Source organism: Mustelus asterias, chromosome 9, assembly GCF_964213995.1.
Source record: "Mustelus asterias chromosome 9, sMusAst1.hap1.1, whole genome shotgun sequence".
NCBI lineage: Eukaryota > Metazoa > Chordata > Chondrichthyes > Carcharhiniformes > Triakidae > Mustelus > Mustelus asterias.
Window position 1 is genome coordinate 111,128,450 of NC_135809.1, and position 14,329 is coordinate 111,142,778.

At 41.3% G+C, this 14,329-nt stretch overlaps 1 protein-coding gene across 1 annotated transcript in view; it reads right to left on the reverse strand.

Annotated features, from left to right (window-relative positions):
* The window catches only part of lrrc56 (leucine rich repeat containing 56), a 150,535-nt gene that overhangs the window by 58,774 nt on the left and 77,432 nt on the right, over positions 1-14,329 (reverse strand). Inside the window, exons 5-6 of the mRNA XM_078221293.1 lie at positions 13,831-13,927; positions 8,615-8,812 (exon numbers count right to left, since the gene is read on the reverse strand). Coding sequence (XP_078077419.1) covers positions 8,615-8,812; positions 13,831-13,927 — 295 coding nt within the window. The remainder of the gene's footprint in view (positions 1-8,614; positions 8,813-13,830; positions 13,928-14,329) is intronic.

Consider the following 14,329-nt stretch of genomic DNA (forward strand, 5'->3'; position numbering starts at 1 on the left):
CTCTGCCTGATTGCCTTGAACTTTTCCAAGGAAAAGCTCTAGTTTTTCCTTCCTTATCGTATGTAATGAAGACATGCTGATTCTGCTTGAAAGTATGATTTTTCTCAGTTTCCTGCTACCACTTCCACATTAAAGGATTCTAGTACTGTCCGAGTGCTGATGTCAGGGTAACTGGCCAATGGTTTCCTGCTTTATATCTCTCTTTCTTGAATCAGGGTACTACATTTGCAGTTTTCCAATTCACTGGGACCTTTCCGATATCTAGGGAATTTTGGAAGATTACAACCAATGCATCCACTATCTCTGCAGCTATTTCTTTTAAGATCTTAGGATGTTGGCCATAGGATTTTCTCCTATTATTATCAGGATGCTATTTGTGCCTTCTACCTTAAAAACAGATACAAAATATTTGTTCAAAGTCTCTGCCATTTCCTTGTTTCCCATTATTAATTCCTCACCCTCTAAGGGACCAAAGTTCACTTTAGCTACTCTCTTTTTATATACTTGTAGAAGCTCTTACTTACTGTTTGTTTTATATTTCTTGCTCGTTCACTTTCACATTCTAATTTCTTCCTCTATTAATTTTTTAAAATATTATTTATTAGTGTCACAAATTGGCTTACATTAACACTGCAATGAAGTTACTGTGAAAATCCCCTAGTCGCCACACTCTGGTGCCTGTTCGGGTAAACCGAGGGAGAATTTAGCCTGACCAATGCACCTAACCAGCATATCTTTTGTACTGTGGGAGGAAACTGGAGCACCCGGAGGAAACCCATGCAGACACAGGGAGAACGTGCAAACTCTGCACAGACACTGATCTAAGCCATTTAGTCATCCTTTGCTAGTTTCTAAATTGTTCCCAATCCTCTGGTCTACCATTAATCTTTGTAGCATTGTATCCATTTCCTTTCAATTTGATACCAAACATAACTTTCTTAGTTAATCAATGATTTATCCTTTCTATAGTCTTTTTTTTCAATGAAATATACCTTTGTTGAAAATTAAGAGATATCTCCTTTATTGTCTGTCACTGCACATCTACTGTTTTATCCTTTAACCTATTTTCCAAGTTTACTTTAGTCAAATTGATCTTCATACCTTTGTAAATATTTAAGTTTGAAACACGAGTTTCAGACCAAAGTTTCTCACCCTCAAACTGAATGTGAAATTCTAGCATGTTACAATCACTCTTGCCTAAACGTTCCTTTACTATGAAATTATCAATTCATCCTGTCTCATTGCATGTGACCAGGTCTAAAATAGCCTGATACCTGGGTTGGTATTGTTCTAAGAAACTGCCTCAAATACATCTGAATTCTTATTTCAGGCTGCCTTTTTCAATTTGATTTGTCCAGGCTATATAAAGACTAAAATTGCCCATGATTATTTCAGTATCTTTCTTAAAAAGCACCATTACTTCATGATTTATACTCTGTCCTACAGTGTAGAACATAGAACATAGAACATTACAGCGCAGAACAGGCCCTTCGGCCCACGATGTTGCACCGACCAGTTAAAAAAAAAAAAAAAACTGTGACCCTCCAACCTAAACCAATTTCTTTTCGTCCATGAACCTATCTACGGATCTCTTAAACGCCCCCAAACTAGGCGCATTTACTACTGATGCTGGCAGGGCATTCCAATCCCTCACCACCCTCTGGGTAAAGAACCTACCCCTGACATCGGTTCTATAACTACCCCCCCTCAATTTAAAGCCATGCCCCCTCGTGCTGGATTTCTCCATCAGAGGAAAAAGGCTATCACTATCCACCCTATCTAAACCTCTAATCATCTTATATGTTTCAATAAGATCCCCTCTTAGCCGCCGCCTTTCCAGCGAAAACAATCCCAAATCCCTCAGCCTCTCCTCATAGGATCTCCCCTCCATACCAGGCAACATCCTGGTAAACCTCCTCTGCACCCTCTCCAAAGCCTCCACATCCTTCCTGTAATGTGGGGACCAGAACTGCACACAGTACTCCAAGTGCGGCCGCACCAGAGTTGTGTACAGTTGCAACATAACGCTACGACTCCTAAATTCAATCCCCCTACCAATAAACGCCAAGACACCATATGCCTTCTTAACAACCTTATCTACTTGATTCCCAACTTTCAGGGATCTATGCACACATACACCTAGATCCCTCTGCTCCTCCACACTATTCAAAGTCCTCCCGTTAGCCCTATACTCAACACATCTGTTATTCCTACCAAAGTGAATTACCTCACACTTCTCCGCATTAAACTCCATCCGCCACCTCTCGGCCCAACTTTGCAGTTGTAGGGTAGTGTAGCTACAGTTAGGAGGCTTATAAATTACTTCCACCAGTGACTTATTTCTCTTGCTATTCTTACTGTAATTATCCATGTGCTGGAAAAGCCGGTATTTTCTTTTATGCCTGTCCCTTTAAGACCATGGTGAATTGGGGATTATTGTGAAATGGATTTAATTGGTTTCCTGATTATGACATCATTAGGTTCCAAGAAATGCTCATGGTTGCCATGGGGATGAACAGCCACGAAGCAAAGAGTAAATATAAAGCTAATTGCTGTGGGGTTAGATCAGCCTGTGTTTTTTGTTTAGCAGTTCAGAACGTACTGACAATCTATGTAAAAAGGTGAAAAGCAAGGTTCTCTCCAAATGGAATGGTTTTCTGTTTGGCAGTCTTTGAACAAATATATGTGTGGAAGCAGGTCTCTGAGAATAGAGCAGTAACTGTGTGTTATACAGTTGGAAAAAATCAGTTAATTGACAACAGGAAGGATAAGGGCTTGTCAATGGGACAAGACCCATTGCTGCTGCTTCAGTGTTGTCAAAGCTCATTAGACCATTTAAAGTCAATGGAAAAGCAAGTTTCTGGGGATTCTGTGCCATCAGGACTGTCATGACCAGAGTGACAGGGGTTCGTAAACATGCTCCTTGTCAATCATAACCATGTCCAGGGGACGTCAGATGGAATATACCTGTTGATAAATGTGAATTGAGGCTGAAAATAATTTAGTGGGAAGTGAAAGATTTTGCATAGCAGATACCAAGTTAGAAAGACTGAGAGATGGAATGTGACGGCATATTTTTATGGGAAGTAATGAGAGTGCATGGAACTACGTGGGGTGTATGTATCTTTGTTGTAGAAACTATTGAAACTGAAACTTAGCTTTTTATTTGAAATATTCTTTGCTTGTTAATTGATGTTTGAATTATGTTGATTTTAGTTGGTTTGATACAGTAGAACTGATAAAGTGAACTCCTGTTTCTTTTGGCTATCTGTGGGATCCTTTCTTTTTAAAAGTCACCTCTATGGGGAGCGTAACGTTATCTCCAACCAAACAAATTCTACAGAGAATGATTACAGCACATACAGTCATCATTTGGCCCATCATGTCTTGCCAGCTCTCTCCAACATCTTGACCTTCCAAGACAAGATAATTTGGCAACACTGTTTTCCATTCCTCCTATCCTCACGAAATGTCAAATACCCTTGAATATTAATTTCCCAGCCTTGGTCACTTTGGAACCATGTCTGTGTAATGGCTATCTATCATATCCATTTATTTCTATTTGTGCTTTCAATTTGTCCATCTTACCATGAATGCTGCATGCATTAAGATAAAGATCCTTTAATTCTCTATTTTTACCATTTCCCCCTACCACTCTTACGTTTACATGCTCTGCATCTTCCTGGCACACTCTGGTTCTCATTACCCATATCATCACATTACATTATTGCCTTGTCCTTTCTCGTTAACTTTCTAAATCTCCTCTCAAATGAAGCTTCCCCCATACTGTTTGGTTTAAAACCCTCTCTACTATTCAGTTCGCCATTAGTCCCCATTTGAAATCCGCCCCAGCTGAACAGCTTTCCCTAGTCCTACTTATGTCATCGATAACCACATGGAACACAACAACTGGTTTCTTAACCTCCCAATCCAAGTTCCTCTTCAGCCCTAAGTAGATGTCTTCAGCCTTGGCAAAGGGCAGGTAACACAGTTTTGGGACTCATGCCCTTGGCTGTAGAGAACAGTATCTATACCCTCAAACTATACTGTCTTCTACTACTGCCACATTCATTTTTACCTCCCCTATTTGAATGGTTCCCTGTACCAGGATGCTATGGTCAGTTTGCTCATGACATCTGCAGTCCCTGTTCTCGCTCACATATGCACAAGAACCTTAAACCCTTTGGACAAGTGCAAGGGCTGAGACTCCTCCAGTTCTTCCTTCTCAATTTTCTTCCCTATTTGTATGAATGGGAACTGACAGAGATGGCAAAGCATGGTTCAAACCTCCCTCCACTTGGAGAAGGCAAAATAGGGAAGGGAAATATTATCTTGACTTTTTCCCCATTGCTGTCACTGACAAAAAGAAATGCCATTGTCACATCCTGATCAGCACTAAAAATGTAAATGCTTCTAAACAAGAAAGTTTGGAGTCTGCATTGAAGCAGTCTCAGGCTACCTTAGTTTCACGTGAGATTTTATCAGATAATTCCTTCCCGATGCCGTCAATCCTGCTGGCCCTGTGAGCTTCAGTGGAGCTGCAGAATTTTATCACATTGCCTCCTCTGGGTATAAATATCTATCCTTTTAATAGCAGACATTCTGCAGTGCTTGACCTTCAACGAATCCCATCAATCATGGCCTATACGATTCTCAATAGTGAGGAGCCATGTTCATCACCATGTCAACATTGAATTGCCAATCATTTTTATTTTCTGGGTTTCATTGAAGATGGCTTGTCAGCATTGCTATTATGGCTGCTTGTATTCAACTGAGCCAACTTGTAATACTTCTTCTCCTCCACGACATGATGGAGAGCTAGAGACTGTGAAAGTAGAAGGAAAATAAATCTTGGGCTCTTTTCTTCAGAAAATAGAACACGGGGCGTCCTGACAGATCTTTAAGATAATGAAAGGGTTCAATAGGGTAGATGTAGAAAATGTGTTTCAAATTGCAGGGAGTCCAAAGTTAGGTCATAAATATATAAAAGTCAACAATAAATCCAAAGAGGAATTCGGGAGAAACATCTTGACCCTGAAAATGGTTAGAATTTGGAATTTATTACCGTAAGAAACAATTGAGGAAAATTACAATTTGTTAAAGGGGAAGCTAGATAAACACGAGGGTGAAATGAAGAGACATGAGAGCAGGTTCCTATAATGCATGGAGCTGTTTGGACCAATGTTCTGTTCCTATGGTTAAATGCGATACAAGGAGGAAGAGGAGAGAGGCGCCCTATACCTGCACTGGTTCAAGTCACAAACATCCTGACTCATTGTCCCTTGCCGCCCTCAAACTCTCTCTGCTTTCATCTTCCTCTAACAGCTGTTGTCATCAGTCCAGCTCTATATTTCATTGCAGAAAGTGTAGGATTAATTTTTTCCAGGCAAGTGTGCCTGTTACTTTCCACCCAATACTGGATTTGTGCAAAACTTGATCAGTAGCACTGACCTTCCAAAATTTATCCTTCCAACAGCTCCTACTTCGGGGTCTGGACAGTCACCTCTGCCTTCCCCCACAAGGTCTCAGCCTCTTTTTCATTTACATGCTAAACCATAGCAACAATCAGCTGGAAGTATCGGATCAGACTGAACACGTATGCCAATGATACCCATATCTCCCTCTTACCACCTCAATCAGCCAAGTTCATGGCTGCTCTCTAACTGCCCGTCCAACATTAAGAACTGGATTAGAGAAAGTTTCACAACTAGAGAGAAATGTCGCAAAAAACATTTTTTAAAAAGCCAATCAAGCCTCGAGATACATTAATTCTTTGGGCCCAGGAAGGTAAAGCAAAATGCACTGTCCTTCTGTCTCCTTTGCTTTTTTCTGAGGAAGAGCAAGGACTGTGCCAACAGTAGACATCAGATGTGACTGAAGCATGAGAGAGAACTCCTGGTGTCTCAATTTCCTCCCACTGGTTTACCATTCACTAATTTCTGGCTTTGCATGGCTTTGAATGCCAGAATCTAAAACCTCCATCATTCCTCCATCAGACCAGGGAAGAGAATGCATGACTGCAAGACTGGAGTGAGGAGGAAGCATCCCACTTCATGGGATACTGGAACCAGTACTGGGACAGCAAGGAGCTCCACCTGAACCAGACTAATGTCTTAGCAGAAGGATAAATAGGACTCCGTACAGGACTTTAAACCAATAAGGTGGTGATGGGTCTAGGTGGAGAATTATAATTATCTAAAGATTAAAAAAGAGGGTATGAGAAAATTCTTCAATTACACTCCCATGGAAGCTCAGGGATATGAAGTAATTGCTTAGGTGAGGGACTGGAGGAGAACCAGTGTCCCCACAGACTGCTTACCCAGTTAGAGAGCAGAGCAGAGACGATCAAATTGCTGAGAATATAAAGAAATTATAAAAAGATATCTTCCGATGGCTCACTATGCCTATCCAACAAAAAGCCGAGTTGAGGTGACTTGTGTTTATTCAGAAATCAGAAGACTGTGTAATTGCTTGTACTTTTTTCACACACACTCCCCAGGCTTTGATATTAACCACAGATAAAAAGGAGCAATAACAACCACAACGTGATTAATTTACCTTTGTTCTGCATTTGGGAATTGCTTGTGTCCAAATGCAAAGTCAGGGGAAATTAGTCTGAATCAAACACAGGAGCAATAAGACATAGGAGCAGAATTAGGCCACTCGGCCCATCGAGTCTGCTCCGCCATTCAATCATGGCTGATATTTTTCTCATCCCCTTTTCCCCATAACCCCTGATCCCCTTATTAATCAAGAACCTATCTATCTTCTGTCTTAAAGACACTCAATGACCTGTTCTCCACAGCCTTCTACAGCAAAGAGTTCCACAGATTCACCACTCTCTGGCTGAAGAAATTCCTCCTCATCTCTGTTTTAAAGGATCATCCTTTTAGCCTGAGGTTGTGCCCTCTGGTTCTAATTTTTCCTACAAGTGGAAACATCCTCTCCACGTCCACTCTATCCAGGCCTCACAATATCCTGTAAGTTTCAATAAGATCTTCCTCATCTTTCTAAACTCCAACGAATACAGACCAGAGTCCTCAACCGTTCCTCGTACGACAAGATCATTCTTGTGAACCTCCTCTAGACCCTTTCCAAGGCCAGCACATCCTTCCTTAGATATGGGGCCCAAAGCTGCTCTTGTATTCTAGCCCTCTCGACATGAATGCTAACATTGCATTTGACTTTCTAACTGCTGACTGAACCTACATGTTAACCTCAAGCGGATCTTGAACAATTACTCCCAAGTCCCTTTGTGCTTCTGATTTCCTAAGCATTTCCCCATTTAGAAAATAGTCTATGCCTCCATTCCTCCTTCCAAAGTGCATAGCCACACACTTTTCCACATTGTATTCCATCTGCCACTTCTTTACTCACTCTCCTAACCTGTCCAAGTCCTTCTGCAGCCCCCCTGCTTCCTCAATACTACCTGTCCCTCTACATATCTTTGTATCATCGGCAAACTTAGCAACAATGCCTTCAGTTCCTTCCTCCAAATCGTTAATGTATATTGTGAAAAGTTGTGGTCCCAGCACTGACCCCTGAGGCACACCACTGGTCACCTAGGAGGAAGGTCAAGGATCCCTTCATTTTTGTTAGACTTTAATACTTACCTGACTATTCTGGCATTGCAGGTTTGAGTCATGGCGGTCGCTGGTGTGCAGCTCTGCTGAGCAACATATTGTGATCAACACTCTCCCACTTCCACAGAAAAACAAGCAATCCAACCTGCCCTCAGTCCTCCAGAGGACTGCACTGCTACAGAGGTCACCATCAGCATGGACAACATTTTCAGTTACATCAATAATTTATTTATTTTCACTTCACCATTTTAATATTCAAGTTATGGTAATAGAAAAGAGGCAGAGAAGAATTATTGCCCACTTCTCGCCTGGTAAATTCATCCCATTAAAACAGAGCATAAAATCAATAAATCATTTGTGACACTGCAAGCTGCCTGGTTGGAGCTAATGAGAGTGTGCAGCTTCATTTTCTGCTCTGTAGTAGAAAGGAAAATGATCAGAGGCCAGTAGCCACCAGTGTGTGTTATAAAAAGGACAAAATAAATAGCCTCTTTTTTATTAAAAGAGAAATTAATAGGCAAGATGACCGCAGGTAAGGCAGCATGATGAGGGTGTGTCCCACTTTATCTGGATTTGTTAAGCTTGCTGATCAAATCAGAAAATTCCTTTCGAATCAGTTAGAATTAATTAGGGCCTATTTACAAATACCTTTCATGGCTCCTGCTGATCTCATTCTAAAGTTTGCAGGCATTCTTGCAAATTGCATTATGCAAAGCAACTGCAAAATGAGAAGCTGTGAATAAAACAGTGTTAGGTCCAACATTATCTCAAACATGCAAAACTCCCCTGTGAAAAGGTTTCACCCATCATGAGAGGCTACAGATCAAGTACTTACTGTCTTTCAAATTCTCTCACAATTTGAAAAGACAAAAAAAATCACAGAGCAAAAATGTTTGATTTATACAATATTCTGTTCCCTTGCAATTATGAACTGTTTTACAAGATTATTTTGTTGGTGTTATATAAATAATGTCAAATGGAAAGCATCATGACAGCATACACAGCAAAAACATGGATTTACATTTTTTTACCTCTGGGGACCCTGGGTTTTGTTGTGAGCAGAAAGGGTTCCCCTCCAGTGTGAGTGTGTTCAGCTTGCTGCACAGAGCTACATAGTGGATCTGCACAATATCATCAATGTTGTTCCCTTCCAGGTCTAGTACTTCCAGTTGTTCCAGCATGCTCACTGGACTGACATCTGAAATACTGTTATATGCCACGTACAGTTCCTACAGAAAAGATTAGAAAATGTAACTCATAGGAACAAAAGTAAACCATTCAACCCCTCAGGCTTGTGCTGCCTTCCAACCAGATCATGGCTGATTTGTATTTCAACTCCACTTATGCAGATCATCAATGCCTAGCTCTACTTTTCACGTTGTGTATCCTTGCACTGGAGTCCCACCTCCAGATAAAAGTTTTGTTCTATTTACTCCATCAATTCCCTACAACAACTTTCAGATCTGGAGTGGCAAGAAACATTCACACCACACAGAACCTGACAATGGCCACCTTCAAAAGAGAGAATCAAACCATCTCCTTTAACATTCCAGCATCTACAAGGCAGAAGTCGGGAATGTGATGGAATTCTCTCCATTTGCCTGGATTAGTGCAGCACCAACAACACTTAAAACGCTCAATACCATCTAGAACAAAGCAACCTGATTGATCAACACCCCATCCACCAGCTTAAACATTCACTTCCCTACAGTGGCAGGCAGTTGTGCACACCAACTGCAAAGATGCACTACAGCAATTTGTCAAGGCTCCTTCAACAACACCTTCCAAAACCCACTACCTCCTCCAACTTGAAGAACAAGGGCAACAGATGCATGGGAACACCACCAACTTTCAATTGCTCTTAAGACAGACATCATTCTGATTTGGAACTATATTGCAGTTCCTTCACAGACTATTGGTAACAATTCTGGAACTACCTTCCAAGCAAGCACCGTGGATTTATCTGCACTACACACAGACAGCAACAGTGCATGTAAGGTAGCTTAACACCACCCTCCCGAGGGCAATTTGGGATGGACAATAAATGTTGATCTTTTCAAGTTTAAAATAATTAAAATAAATTAATCAATCAATCAGCTAGGTGGGTATGACCAGAAACTGGGTGGTTAGGCATTTAGCAGTCTGTGCCACCTCGTTAGTAGAAAATGGAATACTGTTGAAGTCACTTTCATAAGTTTGTGATATAGAATCCCTACAGTGCAGGAAGCAGCCATTTGGCCCATCAAGCCTGCACCCTCAACAATTCCACCCAGGCCTAATCCCCGTAACCCCACATATTTACCTTGCTAATCCCCTTGACACTAAGGGGCAATTTAGCATGGCCAATCCACCTAACCCGCACATCTTCCAGACTGTGGGAGGAAACCGGAGCACCCGGAGGAAACCCATGCAGACAAGTGGAGAATGTGCAAACTCCACACAGACAGTCACCTGAGGCTGGAATTGAACCCGGGTCCCTGGTGCTGTGAGGCAGCAGTGCTAACCACCGTGCCACTGTACCGATATGCTGGCACACATTTAAACAAAGGGACTCCATTAACGCAAAAGCAAAATACTGCAGATGCTGGATATCTGAAATAAAAACAAATGAATGCTAGAAATACTCAACAGATCAGGCAACACCTGTGGAGATGCTGCCTTACCTACGGACAACACACAATCCCATGAATAAACATAGAAAAATGATCTTAAATACCTCAAGCAAATTGCACTTTAATCTTTTACACTAATGATCAGGAAAGACTGCCTGAAAGGATGGTGGAGACAGATTCAATGGAAAATTTCAAAGTGAATTGGATAAACATTTGAAAAGTCAAAACATGCAGAGCTGCAGAAGAATAACTCTGTTTGGACTGCTCTTTCAAAAAGCCAGCACAAGCATGATAGGCTAAATGGCCATCTTTCATCCTGTACATTTCAATCATTCTATGAACGGGTCTCACTTGTTATGCCCAAACACACCCCAGGGATTTTGTCTCTAACCTAGTCACGTCACTCCATTATGGCACTAGTTGAGTAACAGAACACAGTGAAACAACCCATTCCTCTGCAAGATTCTACAAAGTAGCAGAAAAAAAAACTCAGCAACCATAGTAATGACAGGAAGGAAAACCTTTCAAGAGTGGTGACTAAATCTAGACCTCATTCTGCAGCAAAACAACTGTAGACATGCACACACGAAAAATTTAAAATCTTAATTGTTAAAACGTAGCTCAGCGTTCTAAGCTATGGTGAACTAGGTATTAACTCGGGCTTATAAACTACTAAGACCTTTGGTCTCCTGATTCGGGAAGTGTTCCTGCATTGTAACAGAATCACAGACACTTGTTATTCTTTGCACAATGAAAAACAAAAAATATCTAGGGAACAGTGATTTGAAAATCCTAACTAAAATGTTTTTCATTATTGGACTTAGGCATTCTTGAATTATTACTGTACATGCAAATGTAAGAGTAACACATACATACCAGTAGGAAAACAGAAAACGCTGGTAACTATTTACTGTTCAGGAAACAGAAAAACAGGGTTAACGTTTCAGATCCTTTCATCAAAACTCAGATTGTCAACCTGAAACATTAACTCCTGTTTCTCTCTATGCATGTTGCCTGATCTGCTGAATATTTCTAGCATTCTCTTTGTTTTTCCCGATATCTAGCATCTGCAGTATTTTGCTTTTGAGTTAATGGTGTCCCTTTGTTTTAGTGTATGACAACATATCACAAACTATGAAAGTGGTCTCAACAACATCCCATGTTCCAGTAACGAGGTGGCACAGACGGCTGGATGCCTAAACGCCCGGCTCCTGGTTACACCCAGCTTGCTGATTGATTAACTTATCTCAGTTATTTTGAACTTGACAACATAACAAAATACTACATTATGTAACAATGTCAGTAAAATAAATACCAAATAGTAAGGGCAGCATGGTGGCTCAGTAGTTAGTGCTGCATCACAGCACCAGGGACCTAGGTTTGATTCTAGCCTTGAGTGACTGTGTGGAGTCAGCACATTCTCCCCCTGTCTGCGTGGGTTTTCTCTGGGAAACATAGAAACTAGAAGTAGGAGTAGACCATTCAACCCTTCAAGCCAGCTCTGACATTCATTTTGATCATGGCTGATCACCAAATTCAATATCCTGATCCTGCCTTCCCCCCATATCTCTTGATCCCTTTAGCCCAAGAGCTATATCTAATTCCTTCTTGAAATCACACATGTTGGCCTCAACTGCTTTCTTTTGTAGTGAATTCTACAGACTTACCACTCTCTGTGTATTCTGGTTTCTTCCCACTGTTCAAAGATACGTAGGTTAGGTAGATTTTAGCCACGGTATGCACAGGGTTTTGGGGATTGGGGGGGGGGAGGGCGGGCGGTGTGGCCTGGGTAAGATGTTCTTTCGGAGAGTCGGTGTAGACTCCTGCACTGGAGGGATTCTATGGTTCTAATATAAATTACATACATGATCGAAAAGCGGTAGGAAGAAAAACAGACTTATAAATAAATCCCTACCCCTTTTCACAAATACAATTCAAGTACATGATAATTTTCCAGTTCCCTGTCACATATTTTCTCATTTCTGTGTTCCTATTAACTTAATAATACCTCCATAAAATATATAAACCACTTACTGACTACGTACATTCAGAGAAAAGGAAAATATCATTTCCTTTGGATGAGGTGTCATTGACAAAGTTAAATTGTCACTAAAAGTGAGGACAAAAGTGTGAAGGATTTGCTTCACACAGGGGACTCAGGAACATAGAATGTTTTCCACAGGCAGTGATTGAGGCAAAATCGATTGCACCTTTTAACTGAAAACTGGATAAATATTTGAAGAGGAAAACCAAAGGGTGAGGACAGGTAGTGGGATTGGTTCTGGATTGATGGAGCTATAGATAGAGCGCATGGCAAGTGGGATTTGATTGAGACTGATACAGGAATATGGAGAGCGAGTGGCCAGTGGGATTAGTTTGGGATTGATACACAGATCTTTGGATAGAGAGAGAGAATGTGCATAGGACATTGTGATTTCGTTTGGGATTGGTATCAAGGTATGTGGGGAGAAAACAGGGCAGTAGGTCTGTTTGGGATTTATACAGGGCTAAATAGAGAGCAGGACAGTGGGATTAGTTTGGGATGGATACAGGGCTATGGGGAGGGCAGGGCAACAGGCTTAGTTTGGGATTGATATAGGGCTGTGGGGGAGAATGCAAAGTGGTAGAATTAGTTTAGAATCATAGAATCCCTACAGTGCAGAAAAAGGCCATTCGGGCTATTGAGTCTGCAGCGACCACAATCTCACCAAGGCCCTATCCCCATAACCCCTGCATTTACCCTAGCTAGTCCCCCTGACACTAAGGGGCAATTTTGCATGACCAATCCACCTAACCTGCACATCTTTGGACCGTGGGAGGAAACTGGAGCACCTGGAGGAAACCCACGCAGACATGGGGAGAATGTGCAAACTCCACACAGACAGTGACCTAAGCCGGAAATCGAACCCAGGTCCCTGGCGCTATGAGGCAGCAGTGCTAACCACTCTGCCGCCGTGCCACCCCAAGGATTGATATAGTTATATGGGAAGGGAGTATACACAATGAGATTAGTTTTGGATTGTCCTAGCAAAGAGTTGGTGGGACATAAAGGCATAAATAGCCTCCTTCCTGTTGTAAACTTCATTGATTTACAAATTCCAAATGTAATAGCCCAGAAGCCGGTTTGCTAACAGGAACTTGTTCTGTCCCGTGTGGCTGTGGAGGTGCTATTAAGGCTTGGTGAGCTGCGAATACCTACAGTGCAGAAGAAGGCCATTCCGTCCATCAAGTCTGCATCAACTCTCTGACAGAGTATCTTACCGGACCCTCTCTGCCTCCCTATTCCCCGTAACCCCACACATTTATCATGACTAATACATCTAACCTAGACATCCTGGGACACAGAGACAACTTAGCATGGTCAATTCACCTAACCTGCACATCTTTGGTCTGTGGAAGGAAACGGAGCACCCAGAGGAAACCCACACCGAGATAATCTTAATATGTTTATCAAATCACCCCTAAGCTTTAGATTTTTAAGACAGCATAATCCCAAGGTAGCTAATATTTCTTCATTGCTCAATACTTTTAGTTCCCATGCCTTAAACACAGACATAAATAATTTGTGGCCCTGAGTAGTTATTGTATCACACCACACGACTACTGTCTTAAGAATCACTTCACAAATCAATTACCTTTAAAGAACAGAAGGAGGGAATTCCATCCAAGTCTGTCAGACCACAGCGAGCCATCCAGAGCACCTCTAATTTTGTTAATGATGTCCCAAGATCCCTGGATATTCATTTGGAGGAAGTGGAAAAGCAATTATTTCTACTAGGCAATTTCTAAGCCATTGAAACTTAAATATTGTTTTGATAAGTTGCAGAAAAAACTCTCAACATTTTATTCTGTTGGAGTAATTACTGGAAACAATCCAGGAGAGTTCATACCAAAGTAATGCCTTAGTTAGGGCCAGTAAAGAATAAACAAATGGAAATTTATACAGAGGCATTTACAGCTTCAGGTGACCCCAAAGTGCTTTGCAGCCAATACGTTACTTTTGAAGTGCGGCCAACAATAATACTAACAGGTTTCATTCACATAACTTCTTTAACATAAGGAAAAACATAAATGAATTTCACAAATTGAGAACAAGCTAGAAGGGAGAAATTTGGAGATAAACAAAAGCTTGTT